This window comes from Lonchura striata, chromosome 23 (genome assembly GCF_046129695.1).
Source record: "Lonchura striata isolate bLonStr1 chromosome 23, bLonStr1.mat, whole genome shotgun sequence".
Classification (NCBI taxonomy): Eukaryota; Metazoa; Chordata; class Aves; order Passeriformes; family Estrildidae; genus Lonchura; species Lonchura striata.
This window is the reverse complement of record NC_134625.1, coordinates 1,482,840-1,504,739: the sequence shown is the minus strand read 5'-3', so window position 1 is coordinate 1,504,739 and position 21,900 is coordinate 1,482,840. Positions and strand designations below refer to the sequence as shown.

The 21,900-nt window shown below is 45.6% G+C and overlaps 1 protein-coding gene across 8 annotated transcripts in view; it reads right to left on the bottom strand.

The window, feature by feature from the left end:
- The window catches only part of ARHGAP32 (Rho GTPase activating protein 32), a 236,883-nt gene that overhangs the window by 162,066 nt on the left and 52,917 nt on the right, over nucleotides 1-21,900 (bottom strand). For 3 of the 8 annotated variants that reach the window (XM_077787967.1, XM_021531090.3, XM_077787964.1), the window contains exon 1: nucleotides 11,509-11,751. The exons of 2 other annotated variants lie outside the window; for them this stretch is intronic. In XM_077787967.1, the coding sequence (XP_077644093.1) occupies nucleotides 11,509-11,558 (50 nt within the window). In that variant the 5' untranslated portion in view covers nucleotides 11,559-11,751. Of the gene's footprint in view, nucleotides 1-10,530; nucleotides 10,660-11,508; nucleotides 11,766-17,299; nucleotides 17,399-21,900 lie in introns of those variants that run through there. 3 more of the 8 variants (XM_077787966.1, XM_021531092.3, XM_021531094.3) reach the window with 3 other exon arrangements.

The following is a 21,900-nucleotide window of genomic DNA, read 5'->3' as shown; positions in this document are numbered from 1 at the left end:
CTCTGATTTACTGACTATGGGGAATGTTTTAGGATAGCTGGGAAAGGGGGAATATTTGGGGAAGGATATTTGAGAGACAAGGCATCAGTAGCCATACTTTATTTATGGCACAGCAAAAGCATGAGTATTTCAACCCAGGAGAGCACACACCTTGGACATATTCTAACATACTCATTGGCTGTTGGCTTCCTTTGAATTCTTTATTTCTCCCAGTTTTTAAGAAATACACATGCAAAGGTAAAATCAAGAGTGTGCAACCAACAGCATCCAGAAAGATCTGCAGTTTCTGTTTCAATATTCCCCCTGCTCTCTAACAGTGCTGAACACACAAAAGCTTCTGCCCAAACCAGTATTTCCTGTTTGTTCCCTGTGCTGCACAGGTGACTGAGCTCCCTGCTGATCAGCACTTTCAGAACCTGATGGATGATGATAAAAGACCTTTAAAGCCCCAGCTACTGCAGGAATCTCAACACTCTGGCCAGAGCTTCCCACACATGACTTGGCAGCCAAAGGGGCTGGAGCACAGAGAACTCAGCAGCTGACACTTCCAAAGTCCATCCAACACCACAGCAACCATTTCACCCATAATTGCACAACTCCTTTTTACCAGGAAGCATCAGTCTGAGGTTATTTCCCATGAGCCTTCCTGTTCCTGTGTACCCAGACTTTGCTTTGTCCTTAGCAGGCACCAAGGAAATTTCTCCAAGCACACAAGAGAGAACAGGCCAAAAACATTACCTTCTGTTCTTTTATGAGCCACTGGGGATTTGTCAAAAATGTTCCCTAAGCAGAGGCACATCCTGATTCAGAAAGGAGCCAGGTACTAATTCAACATCTTGTGTGTGCAGCAACAAGGGTTTTACATCTCAGTGGTGTCTGTTTCCAATGCCATATCCAATGTCTATTCCTTGTTAGCTGTAATCAGATCCAAAATCTCATTTACAAAGTCTGCATCAGGCAGAGCAGCACCTTTTCTCCCAATGTCACTGTGGAGTTCATGAAACTTGTTACACACTCAGAAGTCAAGGTGGTATTTCAGTTATTTCAACAGGATACACAAATATCATCAAAAAGTACAAGTTGCTGTCATTTCCCTGTGGGAGGCACAGAATAACTCCATAAGGCAGGGAACGTTATCCCAGTGCCTCTTCCAGTACCTGAACCTCTCCCTTCACCCAGGCAGAAAGGAAGATGAGGCTACCTGCTGGTCCTCTGCAAATATTTATAAAGCTCTACACAGAACAGAAGATGTTGCCACAGAATGTCACAAATCTGTGTGAAGCTGTACTTCAAATCCCCTCCAAAGAGAACAAGAGGTGTGTGCATATTTAACAACATGCATGCAGCAAAAATGTCCTGCTGCTGGTTCTCAAGGCGCTGAGGAGAAATGGGGAAATATTTTTACTGCCAGACCAACCCCCAGGACTTACAAGACCTGTACAAATGTCCTTGGGACTGACCATGACCATGAATTATAAGCACATTAAAACAATGTTAGAATTTCTCACCATTTCACTGCAAGTCTCTCAGCATTTCAAAGCTCATATTTTCAAAGCTCCAGTCACGGAGTCGAACAGTAATGAAATACTCTCAGTTTTCAGTATAATTATTAAACTGTCTTGTAGAGGAAAGGTGAACAACATGACCCATCTTGCACTTAAAAACTCAAACTGGAGGGCAAATAAAATTATAATCAAAGCACACCTTGAAAGGCATAATTTTTAAAGTCAGACTTGTGATTGTCAGTAACTTAGTTGCTGTTTTTTGAATGTTGGAGATGTCAGTCCTTCCACAGATGAAGTCACTGCAAAAGGTGAGCATTTCTTTAAAATGAGTCCTTGGGTGCAGAAATGAAGTGTTCTGCTCCCTCTGCTCAGGCACAGGGCCAGGAATCAGTGATGGACCACAGGGACCCTTCACTCCTCTCCCCCTGGGATGGCCACAGGCCCTGGACAGAGGAAAAGGCAAAATCCTCCCTGGGAGATGACAGGAACATGTTTTAATCAAACAAATTTCAGGCACAAGTGCAAACTTATAAAAGGTCAGTTCACTGCACTAGAAAAACTAAACAAGTATATGAAGGAGAAATCCATACTGCTTCCACTCATGGACATGTTTTCCATTTTGGAGGGAAGGGAGAAGGGGGAAGGAAGGGGAGGAGATGCAATATATGCAACTACATTTTGTCTTTTTCACTCTACTCTAGTGTATATAAGTAATTTTAGTAATTTTTAGTCCATCCCAAAGGTACTGCATTCTTCCAACAACACTGCATGGCAGCTCTGAGACAGGCCCTCTCTTTCACCCAGCTTTATCTCATTCCTTGATCTAACAGCTGCTCCAAAAGCCAGTCAGATCTGCCAATGCAGCACTTGTGAAGAAATAGAAAATACATGATTACCTCATGTCACTCCAGATATTTTTTCTCTTCTGATGCTTGGTTGTGCTATTTGCTAGGAGAATTAACCCCACTGTACACAGATATGAGGACTAACACAAAGAAAACACGTAACTGAAAATACACTGGAATTTTTTGTTGCCAGTTTCTGCCATGATGGTTTATGAAGTGTGAAGAGCAGAGTTCACAGGGTGTGAGGAGGTGAGTTTATAAGGCATGAAGAGGGTAAAATAAAAGTGTGAAAAATAGTTTACTAAGTCAGCTTGAACTTTTTGTCTTTCAGTAATGTTTTCCAGCAATTTGCCATCACAGCTAGGTGATGTTAGCACCCAAGTATATCATTTTTAACACCCTTCCTACTGCTCAAAGGAGCAGAAAGTGCTGCAAAGGCCCAGGAGGTTCCCACCCCTGAACCAGCAGGGTGTGCTTTCTCCATTGTTCTAAAGCCACTGAAGTCTGCAATTATAGAGCATTCCTCATGTGTCATTAAACTTGTCTCCACAGATTCCAGAGAAAAAGCACATGGTACAATCCCTAAATGGTACCACACTCTCTCAAAGGGTTGTGCTCCAGGAGGCAGGGGTTGTTCTGCAGCACATTGGTGCTAGAGCATTCTGCACAAATACACGCCTTTTTGGGTCCTCTGGCTGCAAATTAACCCATCCTGACTTTCTGAACCCACACAAAACTCATCGCCACAGCAGCAGGTTTAAAGCCCTTTCCTCCAGGCCTGCAAGCCAGGCCCCAGCCAAGCCCGCAGTGCGGCAGCCCATGGAGCTCGGGGCTCTGTGCGAGCAGAGCTCTGTGCCAGCAGGGCTCTCTCTGTGCCCTCAGGGCTCTCTCTGTGCCTGCAGGGCTGTGTGCCCTCAGGGCTCTCTCTGTGCTCACAGGGCTCTCTCTGTGCTCACAGGGCTCTCTCTGTGCCCTCAGGGCTCTCTCTGTGCTCTCTCTGTGCCCTCAGGGCTCTCTCTGTGCTCTCTCTGTGCTCTCTCTGTGCTCACAGGGCTCTCTCTGTGCCAGCAGGGCTCTCTCTGTGCTCTCAGGGCTCTCTCTGTGCCAGCAGGGCTCTCTCTGTGCTCTCTCTGTGCTCTCAGGGATCTCTCTGTGCTCTCAGGGATCTCTCTGTGCTCACAGGGCTCTCTCTGTGCCCGCAGGGCTCTCTCTGTGCCAGCAGGGCTCTCTCTGTGCTCTCAGGGCTCTCTCTGTGCCAGCAGGGCTCTCTCTGTGCTCTCAGGGCTCTCTCTGTGCCAGCAGGGCTCTCTCTGAGCCCTCAGGGCTCTCTCTGTGCTCTCTCTGTGCCCTCAGGGCTCTCTCTGTGCTCTCAGGGCTCTCTCTGTGCCCTCAGGGCTCTCTCTGTGCTCTCTCTGTGCCCTCAGGGCTCTCTCTGTGCTCTCAGGGCTCTCTCTGTGCCCTCAGGGCTCTCTCTGTGCTCTCTCTGTGCTCTCAGGGCTCTCTCTGTGCCCTCAGGGCTCTCTCTGTGCTCTCTCTGTGCCCTCAGGGCTCTCTCTGTGCCAGCAGGGCTCTCTCTGTGCCCTCAGGGCTCTCTCTGTGCCTGCAGGGCTGTGTGCCCTCAGGGCTCTCTCTATGCCGGCAGGGCTCTCTCTATGCCGGCAGGGCTCTCTCTGTGCCGGCAGGGCTCTCTCTGTGCTCTCTCTGTGCTCTCAGGGCTCTCTCTGTGCTCTCAGGGCTCTCTCTGTGCCAGTAGGGCTCAGCACCAGAGCCGGCCCCAGCAGCAGCTGCATTCCAGCTGGCATCCCTGCTCCGGCTGCTCCTCAGCCAGCCCCAGCAGGGCCCAGCGCTCCCAGCCCTGCTCTGCTCTGCGGGGCTCTCTGGGCTCCTCCGGCAGCAGCGCAGCCAACACAAATCCCGCTTCTCACTGACTGCACCATGGCTCATCTGAAAGCCATTCACAGCGTTTGTAACCATTCTTGCTCTGACATTCCCCCGACTAACAGGACACAAGACAGAAGAAAATTCACAATCAAGGAGCTGAATTCTTGAAGGGAAATAAACTTTATCTTCACTCAGTCCTCTGGCCAAGTGGCTCAGATTTTCCTTTGCCAATGGTTCCAACCTCAGTGCTGAGTAACAAATTCTCAGGGAAATAAAGTTCTCTTCTGAAATTCATAAGCAGCAAAGCCAAGACCAGGATTTATGTTGTCTGCACACCCAACAGCTGTGCAGACCCTGCAAATCCCACAATTCTTGCTAAAGGGACAGTGACAGCAGCAACTAAGCACCCTCTGTCTATCAGCCCCAAATGGAGAGAAGAACAGAACACCAAATAAAAAGAATTTTGCCTTTTGTCTGTAAATTTTGGAATTTTAAAGTGTCCTGAATATGTATTTTTAATGAGCAAAGAAGCAATCCTGAGCCTAAAAAGCAAGAAAAGCGATTAGAAATGGTCAGCACAAACAGGCTCCATACAAAACAGAACACTGTATTCAGGGTTTGTCGGCATCTGGAATTATTTGTGAGCAGCTGCTCCTGAGAAATTCCATGTGTGGTCAAGAAAAGGGAGAATGTGCTCAAACCCAGGAACATTTGCTGGAGAAAACGTTTTTGTATGATTCGTGTGTCTCTAATGTTTGTTCACACTGAAGAGTGGAGAAAAGCTGTATTATTTCTGCAAGTCACCAGTCCTGCACACAAGGAGGAAGCAGCATCTCCGCCAAGGTTCTACTGCTCCAGAACTGAGGAAAAGCCTTTTTTGTCAACTGCAGAGACACCGCTAGGAAACTGGGGGGGATGAATTAAAAATGAGGCATGGACTTTGCACAGAAAGGGATGTAAGCTGGGCAGATGTCCAGCGAGATCTAACATATGGATTCGGGTAGATTTCCATGAAGTATGTGACAAAACTCTTATCACCTCAATAAGGCTAAAAACACTGCCTAAACAAAGCCCAGGAGCACAACACAGCTTCAGAATCAATACTTGGAGTTTTGGTTCATTCTGCGCTGCTTATATATACATACATATATATATATACATACATATATATATATATATATATATATGCAGGCACACAGGAACTGTGAGAGTTCTTCATTTTGGTACTGTTTTAAAGAAAAAGATTCCCATTTTGCACTCAAAAGCAATCAATCATGCATACTTTTATAAGCAGGGGGAAATATAATTCAGGTGCCCATCTGCATTCCTGAACCAGACCATGAAGTGTGTCATTTCAAAACAACAAACTTCAGTAAAAGCAGCAAACTTTTTCAGGGTGAAGCTGGTAAGGAAAGCCAAGGCAAGGAGGTAAGAAATTTCCAAGTGCTCCAGGACAAAACTGTGCCTGCACATCACAGTAACTATGAGAGAAAAAGGAAGGAATTGGTACGTCTAACATGGCTTTTTCCCCACAAGAACTTCACTTGTGGTGCTGGGAGCTGTCACAGCAGTTTTTCCAGAAGTATAATTATCTCCCTGTGAAACTTGCTTCCCTCTCCAGAGTCCAGCAGGGAAAAGGAGGGGTTGTTTGTCTTTTCTTTCCAATAATGAACCCCTGGCTGGCAGCCTCAGCAGCTCTGCTGTTTCCCAAACTCACGCTGGTTCCAAGGCTGCAGATGGAAGCTCAGCTCCTCCATCATCCCAGCAACCACATCCCAACATGTCCCTTAAAGAACAACTCTGGGCTTTGCCAGAGCAGCCCCCACACAGAAGCAGCAGAGCTCTGATACTTTCACAGCTTCCCAGGGGGATTTGAGGATCATATAGGGAAGAGGCTTGTTAATCTCATCATATTGCTCCTGCAAAAAGTGATGAGCAACCGTGGCAATATTAAACAAATTTGTTTGTACACAGAAAAAACTCAACACAGCTTTGGTTAACCTTCTGGGCATAAATTTATTGGCTCTCTGCAACCACAAATACTGGGATTTAAGAATGACCATCCTCTGAAATTGATATCTGGTGTGTATTGGCCTTGTTTCCCCCACTGTTAATAGCGAATGGAGATTCCCAGCCCATGAAAATCTAAGCGCTTTCATGTGTGCCCAGAAGCAGCTCCCCTGGTACCACACGGAGTCGGAAAGTCCCTTTAAAGGAAGCTGTCAACACTGAGTATCAGATGAGACCCTGCAAGATGAAGACATCAGCATAGTTTCCCCTTCTTGTTTTATTTTTCACAAGCCATGCCTTGTTTCTGGCTAGGTGAGTCCTCCAGCCAGCCTGCTCCCCTCTCAGTGTTCCAAACGAGACCAATTTAACCAATTTAAAAGGCTCAGATCTGCTTCTATACTCTGTCTGTTCCCTGGGCTGACACTACCAAGAGTTGATTTTGCAGCAGATTTTGCTTATGCAAAAGTATGTTAAGAGCAGTCAGTGCCTTTATCCTCACAGAAGAGTGCCCAACACCTAGTATCAAATTTGTTACAACACATGCCCAAGGTCAAAACCCACTCTTATTTCACCTGTAGCAAGGGGTCTGCTGGGTGCTTGATGCCATTCAAAGTTCTACTAAAGAAAAACATGAAAATCTGGTCTTGATCCCTCTTCCCATCACTCCAAATTATGAGATTTGCTCAGAAACTGTGAAAAAAAAATGTATCAAGTAGTTAAGTGATCTTTTTATTTACCTTTTGACTCTCAATTGCATGGACTTTGGGGTTGCCAAAAGCTTTCTCCTTTATTAAAGGAGAAAGCTTTCATCATCATTAGAATGCAAACAGATTTTCACAGAGCCACTGTAGGCATATGCACTTAAAATAGTTGGATATTTTATGTAAATCGTCTTTTAAAAAGCATAGCATGCACTGGCCCAGCACATTTACACTCCCAAAACAGAAGCCAGCACAGTGACACTGCAAAGAGATACAATGCTCATTTACAAATTATATTTATCTCATGCAGCAAGCAAAGCTATTCCACTAAAGTATCAGTAAGAGCAAATGCACAGAGAACATCAGACTGAAAAGGCTTGGAAATATTGTATTTATTATTTCTGAAAAAGGTTTGTGTGGTATCTTATTATGTTTCACTTCTAAAAGGACAAAGCCTTCTTAAATACACAAATTAAAACAAGTGGCCAGAGAATCAAGCCTGTTTGCACGATTAAAATACTCCTTAAGGGCTGAAATCGCATCTGCCACATTCCAGTCCTGAACACAGTTTGGAGCATTAATTTGTAAACCCAGGGGGAAAAAATTTTGAGAAATCCTTGACTATTCAATAGCCCTGTGAGTAGGAAATCCTCTGTACAACACACAATAAAAGGGAGAGGCTCCAGGCCGCTGGTGTGCATTAGTGTCACACTCGGAACAGGGGCATGCACCCGGTGATCCAATGGAGAGTCACAGCCACAAAACTGCCCCTTCCAAGGGTAGTTAAATCCCACCAGGGCTGCACATGCACTAAATCCATCTGCCAGGAGAAAGCAACCACCACCACTGCCCATGTACCAGCTCTATGTCCTGGAAAATATCATCCCTTATTCCAGAAAAGCCACAGGATCCCCCAGCTAAAACTGCCCCCAGCTTGAGCTGTCTGAAGCAAGAAACAAAGAGCTGATTTAAACTCTAATCAATGCTAATGAACAAGGGCTTTCTGGTCTTAGCATTATGGGAAGTATCAGGTTGGAAGTCCTTCCCCAAGCTGGATTAACTGGAGAATTTAGACCTTTGAGGAGCCTCAGAGTGAACCTGGAGTAAGTCTGTAACCCAAGGAGCAGCAATGCTGTGTCACTTCTGGATGCTCCTGGAGTTTAGCCAGGTGTGGGACCTGCTGACAGCAGAGGCAAGGCCCAACCCTTTATAAATGCAGCAATCTGACACAGATGATCACACATCCAGCCTGCTTCTGGGTACACCTGCATCTGCCCAGTACAGCCACTCTACAAGTGCAGCCTCTGCCACCACAAAGCTCCTCAGACCAGACTGAAGGAAAACTGGAGCAGATCTTTCAGCAAGTACTGCACTTTTACTGTTGTTTTACCCAGGGGAGGAAGCAAACTGGATTAGATGTGGATTGCATAAGGAGAGGCAACTGATGGAAAAGCAGGTGTTACATCACCTCCAAGGTGTCCCCAGAGGTGCTGGGATAACTCATTCCACAGTCCTTCCTTTCAGAAGGAGTGAACACAGGATGTAAGAGAAGCTGGAATACAAATGGTGCCTTAAAGCAAGGTACCAAGTTCAAATTTCTACCCTCCTTCTCCTGTCATCCCCACTCTAAATCACACCTGATCTTCCCATCAGCCAAAGAAGCAGCTGGCAGTGTGAAATGCACCCAGGTGCTGAGGGTCATCCCTCAGCTTCTTTCTGGATCCCCAATTCAGGCATGTTTGCAAGCTCCAGAAACAGCACACACAACCTCCTCCAACAAATACAACAGCGAGCAGCTGAGTAGCTGCACCATTCCATCCTAAGGAGCCGAATGGAATTCTAGAAATGCCCACTCCTTCGAAGCCCCTGCCACTGCATCCTGTCACTATTCCCAACTGAAAAAAAAAACACACAGAAGTTGTACATCTGCCTATTTTTTACTTTTACATGAAAAAACACAGGAGTCTACCCTGCTCTGACTCAACAGCTAACGAGCTGCCTGCTTTGGTCTTGAGGCTCAGAACTGGGAAGCTCAAATCCCATCCCAGTTCTCCTGCTTTTTGTCCATCACATTCACAGTTTCAAACTCACATTATCTCTCCTTTTCCCCAAGGATTCTGTGAAGTTTTTTCTGCTTTTCTTCTGGCTGATAACTGAATGGAACCTGGAAATAACATTTCTTTTTTTCAACATAAGTGAAAACTAAGGATTTAATGCTCTTTAATGACAACTATCAGGAGCAGAATATCAAAAGATTAAACTGTGGTCCCTGGCACCAGAGCATGAAGTCGTCACAAAGTATCAAATGCTAAGGAGAAATACAGTTCAACACAAAGGAAGATTAAACCAAAAAGCTTGACAAAGCGGAATTAAATGATTATTTCTGTATTTTTGATATAAATACTGAGGGTATGTCACACAGGACATTGTTACACTGGTTGTTGCAAAAAGACCTGGGGGAGCCAAGGACGTGCTCACTAATGGACTGATAAAATTGTCCCCTCCTTGCAATAAGAAAAGATGTGGGATTTTTTCCATGGAAAGCATCCCGGGGGACCGGAGCCTGGGAAAGCTGTGTGCTGGAGCTGGAGGGCACGCAGAGGTCAGGAGGACAGACAGCTCAGCCATGAGCAGGGGACATGCTGTGACACCCAAGTCACCCCAGGCTGTGCCGTGCCGAGCACCAGGTCCGAACATCAACCCCCCAGCCTGGCTCCAAGATACTCCCCACCCCGGGAACATCCATGGCTCTGCCCCTGTCCTCCCAACCACTGCCCTGGCACCAGCTCAGCACTGCTGCTTTCTGTCCCTCTCCCCTCCAGTCCCAAAGCCACTGTTACGAGTAGGGCAAGGACTCTACAGCCCTCCGATGTGCCACTCGGAAAAGGGCGTTTTTCCTCAAGGAAATCTGCATCGGCACAGCACATTCACTTCGACATCAATAACCAGCAAACTCCCCGCACTCCAAGCATCCATCAGGAGCATTGGAGTGAGAGCAGGAAGTTAAAAATACTCCTATAATCCTGTTAAATGCAAGCTTTGCTTCCAAAAAACAATACCAATTTTATCTCTGTGCTGAAAGGTAGGACATGAACAAGAGATCTGCATTCAGAGAGGCAACCATAATAAGCTCATCCTTAGCTCTGCCATACTCTGGACTCTCTGCAGAAGTGACAAAAAAAAAGGGGATGTCACTGCCAGAACTAAAACCTATTTAATCTGCAGACTTCATGGATGACAAGATCCATTTGGAGGAAAACTGCATAGATTTTATCAAACCACTGCTAAACTGACTTCAGCCAGAAACCTCATACTGCACATACTGACACTGCCAGCTTCTCACAGCTCATTCCCAAAGGAATTCACACCAAACACAAATCCTGTAGTTCTGATTTACAAAATTCCCTCCTGTAAGCCTGTGGCTCTATCCTTGGGTAACAACATATTGCCAATATATTGCATTTTCTGCTTTTTCCATAACAAAGGAAGCCGGGGAGTGCAAAGCCTTCAGCATTAGCATACTAGACACAGTCACTTTTTAAATACAGTTTTGTTTCCAAGTAAGTGGAAGCAAAATTTTCCAACTACCTTTCTCACAGTGCCCAAGTCAAATAATGAGCAGATATCCAGCAGCAGCTTTCCTAAGGATAAATATTTCAAGGAAGAAAGAAAACACAGACAAATTCAAAGAAATTTTGCAGTACTGATGTAAGCTACTCTACTTTGGTTTCTGGCAGTGTAAGTGAATTAGGAGGAGTCAGCATAAATTACCAAGACTTTGTTGATAATGTCTTAAACAGTGAAATAAGAACCTGCATCTCCAGCTTCTGGCACCTTGGTTCATAAATAACTTCTGGTGTGGTAAATCCACCTTGATCTGTAACCCAGGTAGGCAGTAACAGCAAATTTTAAATAATACCGGGTCCACATCTCCCTCCTTTTTACCTCACCAGTAAATATTTATTCACTCTCAGCCCTGAAGTAGAAAATCCCAACTGAACTGCAGCAGCACTAGGCATACTTCCTATCAGACACAGCACAAACCAGAGTCCAGGGTGAAGGAGATGATTTGCCCTGAAGATAATCAGCACTGCCTCATTCCACAAGAATTTTAACAACATACTCAAGATAACCTGGCCCTCCAGAACTACTGCTCCCAAACCCATATCCCATCAACAGCTCTTCGTTATCCATTAGAAAGGAAAAAAAAATACGCTCAGCAAAGAGCCCCTGTGACTATTGCTGCTTTCACACAAAGTACATACTGTGTGCTCCTCTCTGCTATGCACAGGATATAGTACATTTTTTAATAAAAAAAAGCATTTTCTGTCATGCTGATAATCGCATTCTACACACTTTACCCGTAAATGCCTCAAGGACTGCTGTCATAAAAAGGATAGGATGCAGAATTAGACTTTGTCTGCTTTTTGTATGCTGCTGGGAGCTACACAGTGTAATGTGGCTGAAGCAGACAATTAACCTTTCTCCATTCAAACGCTCAACCACTTAAGACACACAGTCATTTACATGGGTTAAAAAATACAGCAAATATTAAAATGAACTTGCATTTGCTGGGTGGAAACGCCACGCTTGCCTTCCTTAATCCCGCTGTACATTTTTATTAGGCATCGCCGGCTCTGACCAAGTGTGAAATAATGACATCTCTCGGAGATACGGTCTCAGCACGCCATTGATGAGGGTTAAAATAAGGGAGGCTCGTCCCGGAGGAGCGTCCTGAGGGTGCGGCTGGCACTGACCTGCGCGATCCATCGAGGCCGCTCCCAGCTCCGGCTCCAGCTCCGGCGGTGCCCGCGGCCGAGCGGCGGCCGGGGCAGGCGGCGCCGCCGGTCCCTCCCTCCATGTTGCGTATACGGCACCCAGCGAGCAGGGAGCGCGCAGCGCAGGGAGAGCGCAGGGAGAGCACAGAGCACACCCAGCACGGAGCAGAGCACACACACACAGCACGGAGCGGAGCACACCCAGCACGGAGCAGAGCACACACACAGCACAGAGCGGAGCACACACACCCAGCACGGAGCAGAGCACACCCAGCACGGAGCGGAGCACAGAGCACACCCAGCACAGAGCGGAGCACACACAGCACAGAGCGGAGCACACACAGCACGGAGCAGAGCACACACACAGCACAGAGCGGAGCACACACACAGCACAGAGCGGAGCACACACAGCACGGAGCGGAGCACAGAGCACACCCAGCACAGAGCGGAGCACGCACAGCGAGCACGGAGCGCGCAGCACAGAGCAGGGCACACAGAGCACGGAGCAGAGCACACCCAGCATAGAGCAGAGCACACACAGCACGGAGCAGAGCACACACAGCGAGCAAGGAGCACACACAGCGAGCAAGGAGCACACACAGCGAGCAGGGAACACACACAGCGAGCAGGGAGCACACCCAGCATAGAGCAGAGCACACACAGCGAGCAGGGAGCACACACAGCGAGCAGGGAGCACACCCAGCATAGAGCAGAGCACACACAGCGAGCAGGGAGCACACCCAGCACGGAGCACACCCAGCACGGAGCACACCCAGCACGGAGCACACCAGGCGCACACGGAGCCGCGGCAGCAGCGGCGTGGAGCTGCCGGGGGAAGGAAGCGGCAGCGGCTGCTCCCGCGCCAGCCCCGCCGCGATGCTCCCGAGCCCCGGGTTTAGCCCCCCCAAAAAGGGCTGTTCATAAAGGAAAAGCACAAGGCAGCTGGCGGGTCTGGGCTCCATCTTGCCCTCCCTCAGCAGCACCGATTCATGTTTTCCTGAGGCTGCTACAGGCATTTCAGCTGTAACCCTTTCCCGGCTGCAGGAGAAGGCATCTCTTGTCCTGAGCACCTCCATCCTAGTCCCTCGGATACACGTAGGGATGTTTTCACCTGCTCTGCATGGTTTAACCCCTAAATAACACTCAAACAGGTGACCAGGTAAGGATTATATGAGCAGGAGTTATTCCCAGTTCTGCAAAGTGGTTAACCTTGGATATATCACGTTAATATGTTTGCTGTTCTGCTTCCTCCTTTTGGAAAACAAAGTAATATTTACTGCATTCCCAGAGGAAACGTGTAAGCCTTAATTTATTTCCCTGTTTGAAAACGAGCTGTGTAAAAACTGCTATTAAAATTTCTAGTTCATACATCAAATCAGAAATGAGAAATAATTATTACAACCCAACTTTCAGATCCCATTAAAAGACTGAAATCCTTCACCAGACCACCAATGCAGCAGTGAGGATGATGAGCTCTCCATCCGACACACTGAGGCCTGGCCTAGCAAATAAGAAGAAAGCCTGGATGATGGACGACCCTCGTTTGGCCATCAGCTTGTTGTGTGACCGTCATCAAGTCATTTTAATCTTTCTGTATCAGTACAGAATGCAGAGCTCTTCTCACTTCTGTGAAACAGCCCAATAATTTCTGTATTGTTATCACTGCTACTCCTGCCTGAAGCTCAAAGGTACAAGCTAGAATTTGTAGCAATACTAGCTATTGGCTGGTCACAGCCCATGGAAACTCCATGTAGAATCTAAAGGTTTTGCACATAGCTCCTTTCAACACAGTAGGATGCTGAGGGTTATCAGTGTAGGTGAAGATTTGGGGGAGGGAGGAGTGTGAAATTCTGTATGCTCTTGGGACTCAGCAAAACACCAAGTTCAGAAAGACAAAAAGACTTCCAAAACACCACCATTTTGTTTAAATTCAACAGAAGAGGCTGCACAGCCCCAAATTATACAGAACATTCTCTACAACTGTTCTTTTTTAGTCTGTAATGGTTGGATCAGCACTGCTTGCTAAATGCTGTACAACCGAGTGACAATAACTCCGTTCATCAGCCCTGATGGCTAAGGACACAGCCAGGCCAAGCATGAGCTCAGCACTTACAGGAGACAGGGAAGATTCAAGCTTGGCAAAGCTGAGCAAAGTCAAACAGGTTATACCCGTTCTGTGCCTAGAAAGCTTAATGATCCTTTCCAAATCCCTCTTTCCCAATGCTAATTTTTCTTTGTTTCACCAAAACAGACATGCAGGAATGGGACAACCTAAAGATAGAAGAACTTAATAGGAAACAACATGTCCATTGAGGAAAAAAAGCTGTTCTCATTTTGCATCAGTGGCTCCTGGGCTGCAGAAGCTGTTTAAACACCCTTCCTGCCCCTGGACCTGCAGCTCCCAGTGACAGAGACAAAGGGATACTGGGTGGATCATCCCAGGGATTTTATACCTCAGCTGGTGGATTTACCTCTAACTTGAGTGGGGAAGTAAATTCAAATTCCAAAACAGGATAAAACAGAAGCATGCTGAGAAGTGAAGGATTTGCATGAAGTGATGGGGACAGAGCCAGGGCAGAGGTCCCCAGTGGTCCAAGGCCCCAAAGCACCAACAGAATAAAAACACAAGGTAAGAAACTCTGTGGAAATTCTCCACCAGGGTGTACTACAATAAAATACTGCACCCTAAGGTGACCACAGATAGAAGATAAACTTCTGCTTAAAGGAATGAGACTAAAACTCGGTTCCACAGTTCCTGGTGAACAGTGTTCAATCCAAGCTGAATGAAACAGAATCAAAGCAAAACCAAAGCTGTCACTTCAGAAAATGATAAAGCATAAAAGCACAACAGACACTGTCCACACAGCATCTGCTACAGCTTAAGGTCTACTACCCTGCTTAGAGGAGTAGAAATAGCTATGGGGAAAAATTAGAGAAATGTATTTACTACAGCTCCAGCTACCTGGAACTTATGACAAGTAGAAAGAAGGTGCATTTCAGTGCAGAGAGACTGAGCACATGCACTCCCTGCACAGCCAGGAGTTGAGGCATGGCAGAGGATTGTGCCCTGCTGCTGCTTTGTGTTTCCATGCTGAGATCCCACCTCCAGCTCCTCCTGCCAGCTTCTCTCTCCTCATCCAGGGCTACCTGTTCTCCTGCACTCCAGCTACAAACCTGCCAAGGCCAGAGCCTCTCTCACTCTTTATCTGTACATTTTTCAGTGCAGCAAAGCCTTTTTCCAAGGCCAGGGCTCAAGGACTGTACAGCTAAACAGTAATAAGGATTTTGTTTCACAGCTAACTAGAATTCACCAGTTATTAGGAACACCACTGGGCATGTCCAAGTGTCACATTTAAAAAGGTCTTTAATGATGTCTCTTGGAGAACCAGGCTCAAAACTCCTATGGTTTGATGTAACCTCACAGGTTTCCTGCACATGCGCTGGGTTCTTTCTGCTGGAGGTAAATTTTTACAGTAATGGATAATTTTTCCAATACAGACAAGATCTCTCTCCAGTCAGCTTTGTTTTTCCTCCAGTTAGGGCTTGAATAACAAGTGACTCAAATGGTGCTTTGTTGTTTTTTTCTTTTCCAATTAGGAGAACAGAGCAGAGAGGTATCCCTAACTGCAAGCTCTAATTTGCTGTTAAAGTAGGAATTGGCTTGGAAACATTTTCTCTTAATCCTTGGAATATCAGGGGGTGGCTCAGAATCAAATTCAAAACAAATCTCCAACCTGGAAAGCTGCTCTATGACATGGCCGAACCCATGACCAATTTGTTTAACTTCAAGTTGATAGAACTAACATGGATAATTTGATTACATAATGATTCAGCTTTCTAATACATAAATAAATTTTGGGAAGCTGCAACAGCAACTCCTATTTCAGACAATTCTCTCCTAACAGAAATTTCAACCACTTCAGGAACAGTATTATGCAATTCTTTACCACTTCTCACCTCTGCCAGTACTTTCTTTCCACCTCTGATAGTTTCTCTGAGTTTAAATACTATTCTATTTAAGAAGATAGAAGTGCCAACCAAGAGAGGATTTTAAATATAACCTCTTTGATTGCTTGAGGTTATCTATGCAGAAAAAGACCAAGGATGCTGCAAGCCTTCCTCCCTTGCTCCTTGCATAATTTTTCATTAAATTAAAAATGGAATTGCCATTAATAATGTATGCAGAAGAAGACACTGTAGGATCACTTTTGTTTCCAAAAGCAAATTAATTTACTGCAAAAATAGTTCAATGTTAAGATATACAAATTTTTGACTAAGTTATTTGAAGCACCACTATTGTAGAATATTTTACAACCACAGTTTTAGCTGAGGTGCTGCTCAATACAAACTGAAGTGCAGGAAACAAAGACCAACTGGACAGCTGGAACCAAGAAACTAAAATATTTAAAAGAAAATCTTGCTGCTAGCCCAAGCTGAGAACTATTTCATTGCTAATTAATGATATAGGTCACAAACTGCTCTCTCCTGAGGATTATGACAGGACATTTGCCTCCCCCAGTCACAGAGTGCAGTTGTTGAAGGCCTGTTTAATGTAGTTTTATATGAAAAATGGTGGGTTTATAGCAGAAGGACTTGGTGAATCACAGCACAAGAAAGAGAAAACCAGGCTGCACTTTGTGACTGACAAAACATATGTAAAAGTCTTTCAAGCTGTGCCCACATCAGAGGCTCCTCGGGCACAGCTAGGGCCAGATAAACCTCTGAAAGGCTGTTTGCAGCTGTGCTCCCACATGAAGGCAGAAGTGCTGAGCAGGCACCTCCCAGTCCCTGTCCAGAGGGACATTCCTGCACATTCTCCAGGGCAAGAGCTACACCCAAGGCTCCACTTAAACACAAGTGTACTGCCACTGCTGCACACCTCCGAGTTAATCATCTCAAGGGCCATTTAACCAACTATGCATTATTGCACCTCTAGGACAGTTATTGCATCTCCAGACCTCTGTCCTGATGAATTCCTTGGTATAGACCTTGGGTTTGTGATGTCCAACCAATCTGCTGCAGCTGTCTTACTGATTTCATAAACTGCAGACTGTATGTATTTATCAAGGGAAGCAGAGAAGAAACAATTCAGGATCTCAGTGAAAACCTAGCCCTGCAAACCTCATAGCAAGAGGGTGATTGGGATGTGGAGACCAAGCTCTACTCACACTGGGTACATAATGTGGGACATCTTCAGCTCCCAACCAAACCTTGTGTTTAAAGGTGTCAAATGCAATTTTTGCTGCAACACAGTCTGTAAAAGGATCACTCAGCAGCACAGCCATTGCTGGAGATGCTGAGTGAACACGTGGAGCTGATTGTCCCACCTCCCTCTCCTAAACCTGAGCCAAGCTGAGCCATCAGGTACCATACCTGTGCAAAGACACTGGCACATTCTATGGCACTCCTGCACAACCCTAATGCTGCAAAGCCTGACACTCCACAGTCAAGCCCACACTGAAAACTCAGATCCTTTCTTGTGAGTTTGCATTATAAAATGCACAAGTGTCAAGCTCCAATAGGATACTCAAACTGCAGACCAGATACTGCACACAAAGAGGAAGCTAAGGAGTCCCTACCTGGCTCCAAGTCCTGCATGGCACACACAGCATGTGTTTGTAAGTCATGAGCCACAGTCTTCACTGGTGGAGTCCCTGCCAGAAGAAGAAACAGATACTCCCTGCAACTTCCTGTTAGCAAAACCTTATTCCAGGGTAAAGGGAAACCAGCCTTGTGGAGCAGACACTTAGCTAGATGAGTAATTGCAGCATTCCCACACTGCCTTTCTTCCTCCTCCAAACAGTCTGAGCAAGCTGCTGCTCAGGATAAGTTTGTGCTTGTCCTGTGGTACTGTGCCCAAGGTGTGTCTCTGTGTGTGATCCACCTGCTCTGTTCAGCACTGTTCATAATCCCTCAGCACCTGCCCTCAGGGAATAAGCAGGCACTCAAGAGGTATTCCCCTCAAAAGTGTCTGAGACATGGCAAAAGAGAACTCTAGTGCAAAGTAAACAGCAACCTTTGCTAAAAATTTACATTTTCACAAGCTCACTCTGGAAAAATAGATCATCAGTTTCACAGCTGCTCAGGAGCAGCTCATTCCTTGGACTTGTTTCCACCTGGCTTAAGACTTGAAAACCTGTCTCGCTGAACCTTGAGAAAGTGCAAGATAAGCTACAAGGACAAGAAAAACTCCTGAGGCATGGAGAGCAGAGACGTGAGAGAGGGAAGCATGCACAGTAATTATCACACACAAGGTCTGGGTTTCTCCAGGCTCGGAGAAAACAAGAGCAGGTTCAGCAGCAGGAAGAAGCAGAGGCAAGAGGTGTTTGAGCTCCTGACACTGCTGTGAAGAGCTCTGCCACCCTTAAAATTCATGGCCAAGAGAGAAACTCTGTTTATTAAAGCTGGATGACAGAAGGGGCCCACAAGGGAGAGCCACAGTTTGAGCCTGAATGCTGTGAAAAGCAACCAAGTCCGAGCAGTGGGGTAACAGATCAAACAGCAGCAACACAGACACATTTCAGGGCCCCAGGGTAACAGCTCCTCCAGGTAACAGCATCTGGCATCCCAAATACAGCAGCTCACAGAGCAGCCTCTTCTCCAGAGCAAGAGCTCTGCACTAGCAAGGACACAGAAGGAACATCCTTGCAAGCGATTTGAGCATCCATGTATCTATAAACAAAGGAGACTGCACAGTTGAAAAATTTCAAATGCTTCCCTATCTGTCCATCCCTCTCCTTTCTGAGCATCATCCACATTTCCCCAAGACCCTTTTCAGCCCAGCTGCTCTTTAAGTACAAGCTGATCCTCTCTTTTGTCAAATGAATTGAAAAATGTGTCAGTTGTGAGCACTGTGGACAGCCCAGACCACCAGAACAGTGCACCTTTAGCTGCAGGAAGGCATCCCGTGGGATTGCACAGTCCCTCCTCTGCAACAAGAGTGATCGGACTCCACAGCTGCACAGCAGGGAGCAGCCCGCGTGGAAGAGGTGGGAATTGCAGTAAGCATCTCCGGTGTAGCTGTCAAGCACTCAGTGTCTAAAAACACAGCCCTACAAAGGACTCCAGGCTGCTTTTTCCCCAGGTGTAAAGCTGGCAATGAGCTGCTCTGGTTTTATATTAGGCAATCATGACTTGACTCATAATAATATACTGTAATAGCTCTAGCAATAATTCTGCTTCTATCTCACCTCAGTCTCCTGGATGAAAGCTTTTATTTAAAATATCCCCCAAGACAGTTGCAAGGAGAGGAGAGGAGAATTTCTGTCTTCTGTGTCACTGCCTGCTCTTATCACAGCCGTCGTTCTCCTTTCACTCTAACTAACCCTCTCTGAAACAGGGCTATAGTTTTGCCTGTTCAGACATTAAAGTTTGTAGATACTGTGGTTTAAGTACCTCCATCTGTACCATCTTTCAGTTCTATTCTTTCTAATCATGTGCAGTTAGTTAGACCTTCCTTCTCCACACTCAGCATCCAAGTACTTCATCAAGTAAAGTATATTGCTGATGTTCTCCCTGTGAAAAGCAGGGAGTTGAAAGTCAGAAGAGCAGTGATTACTCAAATATTCCCAAAACTGCCTGTGTAACCTCTCAGAGCTTGCACGCAGTGTCATGCCAAGTTCTCCACATTAGCCCATAAAAGAATGTGCACTATCTCCTCACAGATCAGTGATTTGGGACTGATGAGGAAGTCAGGGCACACATCCCAGGAGGTGAGCCTGTGAATCCTGCAGGAAGCCTCATCTGACTCAAACTGGATTCTGCACAGACACTACTGCACAGGAAGGTATCTTTAAATGACCCCTCATGACCTCTGCCTTGCTCTCTTATTATTAGAAGAGATTTTCAGAATTGTTCCTCCTCTACTTAAGTGTTTTAAGCCATATCAAATGCCCCAAAACCTGACATCCAACTTTCACTTTACCCTGCTCATCACATCCCTCTCCACACTGGTTTAGTTCATCAGGTTCCTACTCAACTGCATGCTCTTTTTCAAGTTCTCATCCTGTTTCCTGCTCTCCACCTTATCACCCCACTTTCCTACTTGCATCCTTCATTGTCTTGCTGTTCCTTCAGCTCTTCTACAACCTCTTATCGATATCCTTCCTTCCATGCTTTCACTCCTTTATTATCACAAAATGTCCTGTATCTCCTTTCCCAAGCACTGCTTTCTAAGACATTACTTTATCCTGCTACAATTTAAAAAGCAAGTTTTTTCAAGCAAGTCTTGCAATTTTTAAACCTATGGAAAGAGGTTGGAAAAAGCTGAGGAACACCACTTGGTTTTAGTTTTTAACACTGTCCTTCTAACTGCCCCTAAATCAACATTTTATGCCCACAGCTTTGATGGGCAAATGAAATGCTAACAAAACTCAGCCAAACTTTAATAAATTATCCAGAGGTCTTGACACAAGATACCTTGACACCAAGACCACTTGACAAAGTACAGGATTTGCTCTCCCAGGTCATTTATCCAGACATGGGACACATTGTAATGCTAATAGAGATCTATTTTCTTGGCTCTGGAAATACAGCTATGCAAAGCATTCTTTCTCCATGCACAACACAGGTGACAGTCCCTCCCCTGCTCTGCAGCAAGTCTGGAAGCTGAAGAAGCAAAAGAAATCCAGTTAGATCAACTGGGAAAGCCGAAGGGAGACAAACACACTGTACTGCCAAAGTGGAAGACACAGGAAAAGCAGCAGAAGGATCAGCTCAGTCTCACAAAATCCAGACAGTTCTGCACCACAGAGCAGACTGGGAGAGGAAATTAGGAAATTCTTGGTATAAACCTGGATTTAATGCTTATGTGTCAAGCAGCATGACACAGGTTACCTCAAATTGGGAACTCAACTTTACACAAGGCTTTTTCCAGCTGTGTAAAGGTATCAGGGTTTTTGGGAGGTAAATAAATGAAAGCCATAAGGGAGCTACAGTTGAAGGTCAGGAGTGATTTGGAACACTCTGCTAATACCTGGATGAGGCCTTGGGAAGGCCTAGAGCTACACAGAAAGTCAGGGAGCTCAGAAAAGCCCAGGGAAAACTCAGTAGCATGGATATGAGTGAAGAGCCTCTGGAGGAGCCTGCGATCTGCATCCAGCACTGAAGCACCAATTACTTCCAAACACAAGTAACTGGAACACCCCAAATAAATGAGGTGTGGAGTTTGTCCTTCACAGAAGGTGCTGCCTCAATACAAAGAAACAGCCAACAAGACAGAAACGCAAAATGCAGGAAATTCCAAAACACAGATGAAATTTCTCATTGTTCAGGGATAGTCTTGGCCTCTGCATTGAGAAGGGACGAGATCACTGAGATCCCCAGGAGAAGATCGTTCTGCTGATACCTGGGTGGTTTATTTTTGTGTTTAAACATTGGAGAAGGGGATAATGCATGGAAACGTAGATCTTATGTTACATAACACAAAAGCTGCAAAGCAAGAAATGCTGTTCCTGCTCCTCCCCAAGGAAAACCAGTGCACCTCAAGCTTTAGTTCATCCTCTGATGTTCCAAGGTAAGGATCAAGTCTGGCTGCCACTCAGAAAAATATACAAAAAACAAAGCACAGAATGCATTTTTATCCTAATCTTTTCATAAAAAATTACTGATTTTGTTAAAAACTGGAGAGAAATGCTTTCTCTTAAAAGGTAAGCTCTGCATTTTCTCCAAGTACAGCTTCTGGGATTTTTTTTTTTCAACGCCACTGAAAGCTTTTTAACACAGCACACAGTTAAATGGCAATAAAATGGGTGTTTTGAACATGAAGGTGATTACACTTTTTCTGAAACAGAAAAAAAAAAAGCATGAAAGACAAATCTAATTTTCTCTCATTATAATCCATTGATGCACAGATTTTTCTTAATTGCTTTCCTTATAAGTATAATATAAACATTTTAAGATATAATAAACCTACAAAGCACCACAGGAAAATAGTAGAGAAAGAGCCAGGGGAATCTTTTAGCAAATTTTTCATTAGTTTTGCATAGAGAACACCATGTGAGAAGCCTGGGTTGTGTATTATAGCCAGAAAACATCAAAGTTTAATGGCCAGGGGAAAAGGACACACAGAAAAGGATATTCCAGCTCTGCTCCCCAGGCCCAGCATCCAGAATTCCTAACACTCCTATTCCTTGAAATCTCCAAGGCCAGACTGGATGGGACTTGAAGCAACCTGGTCTAG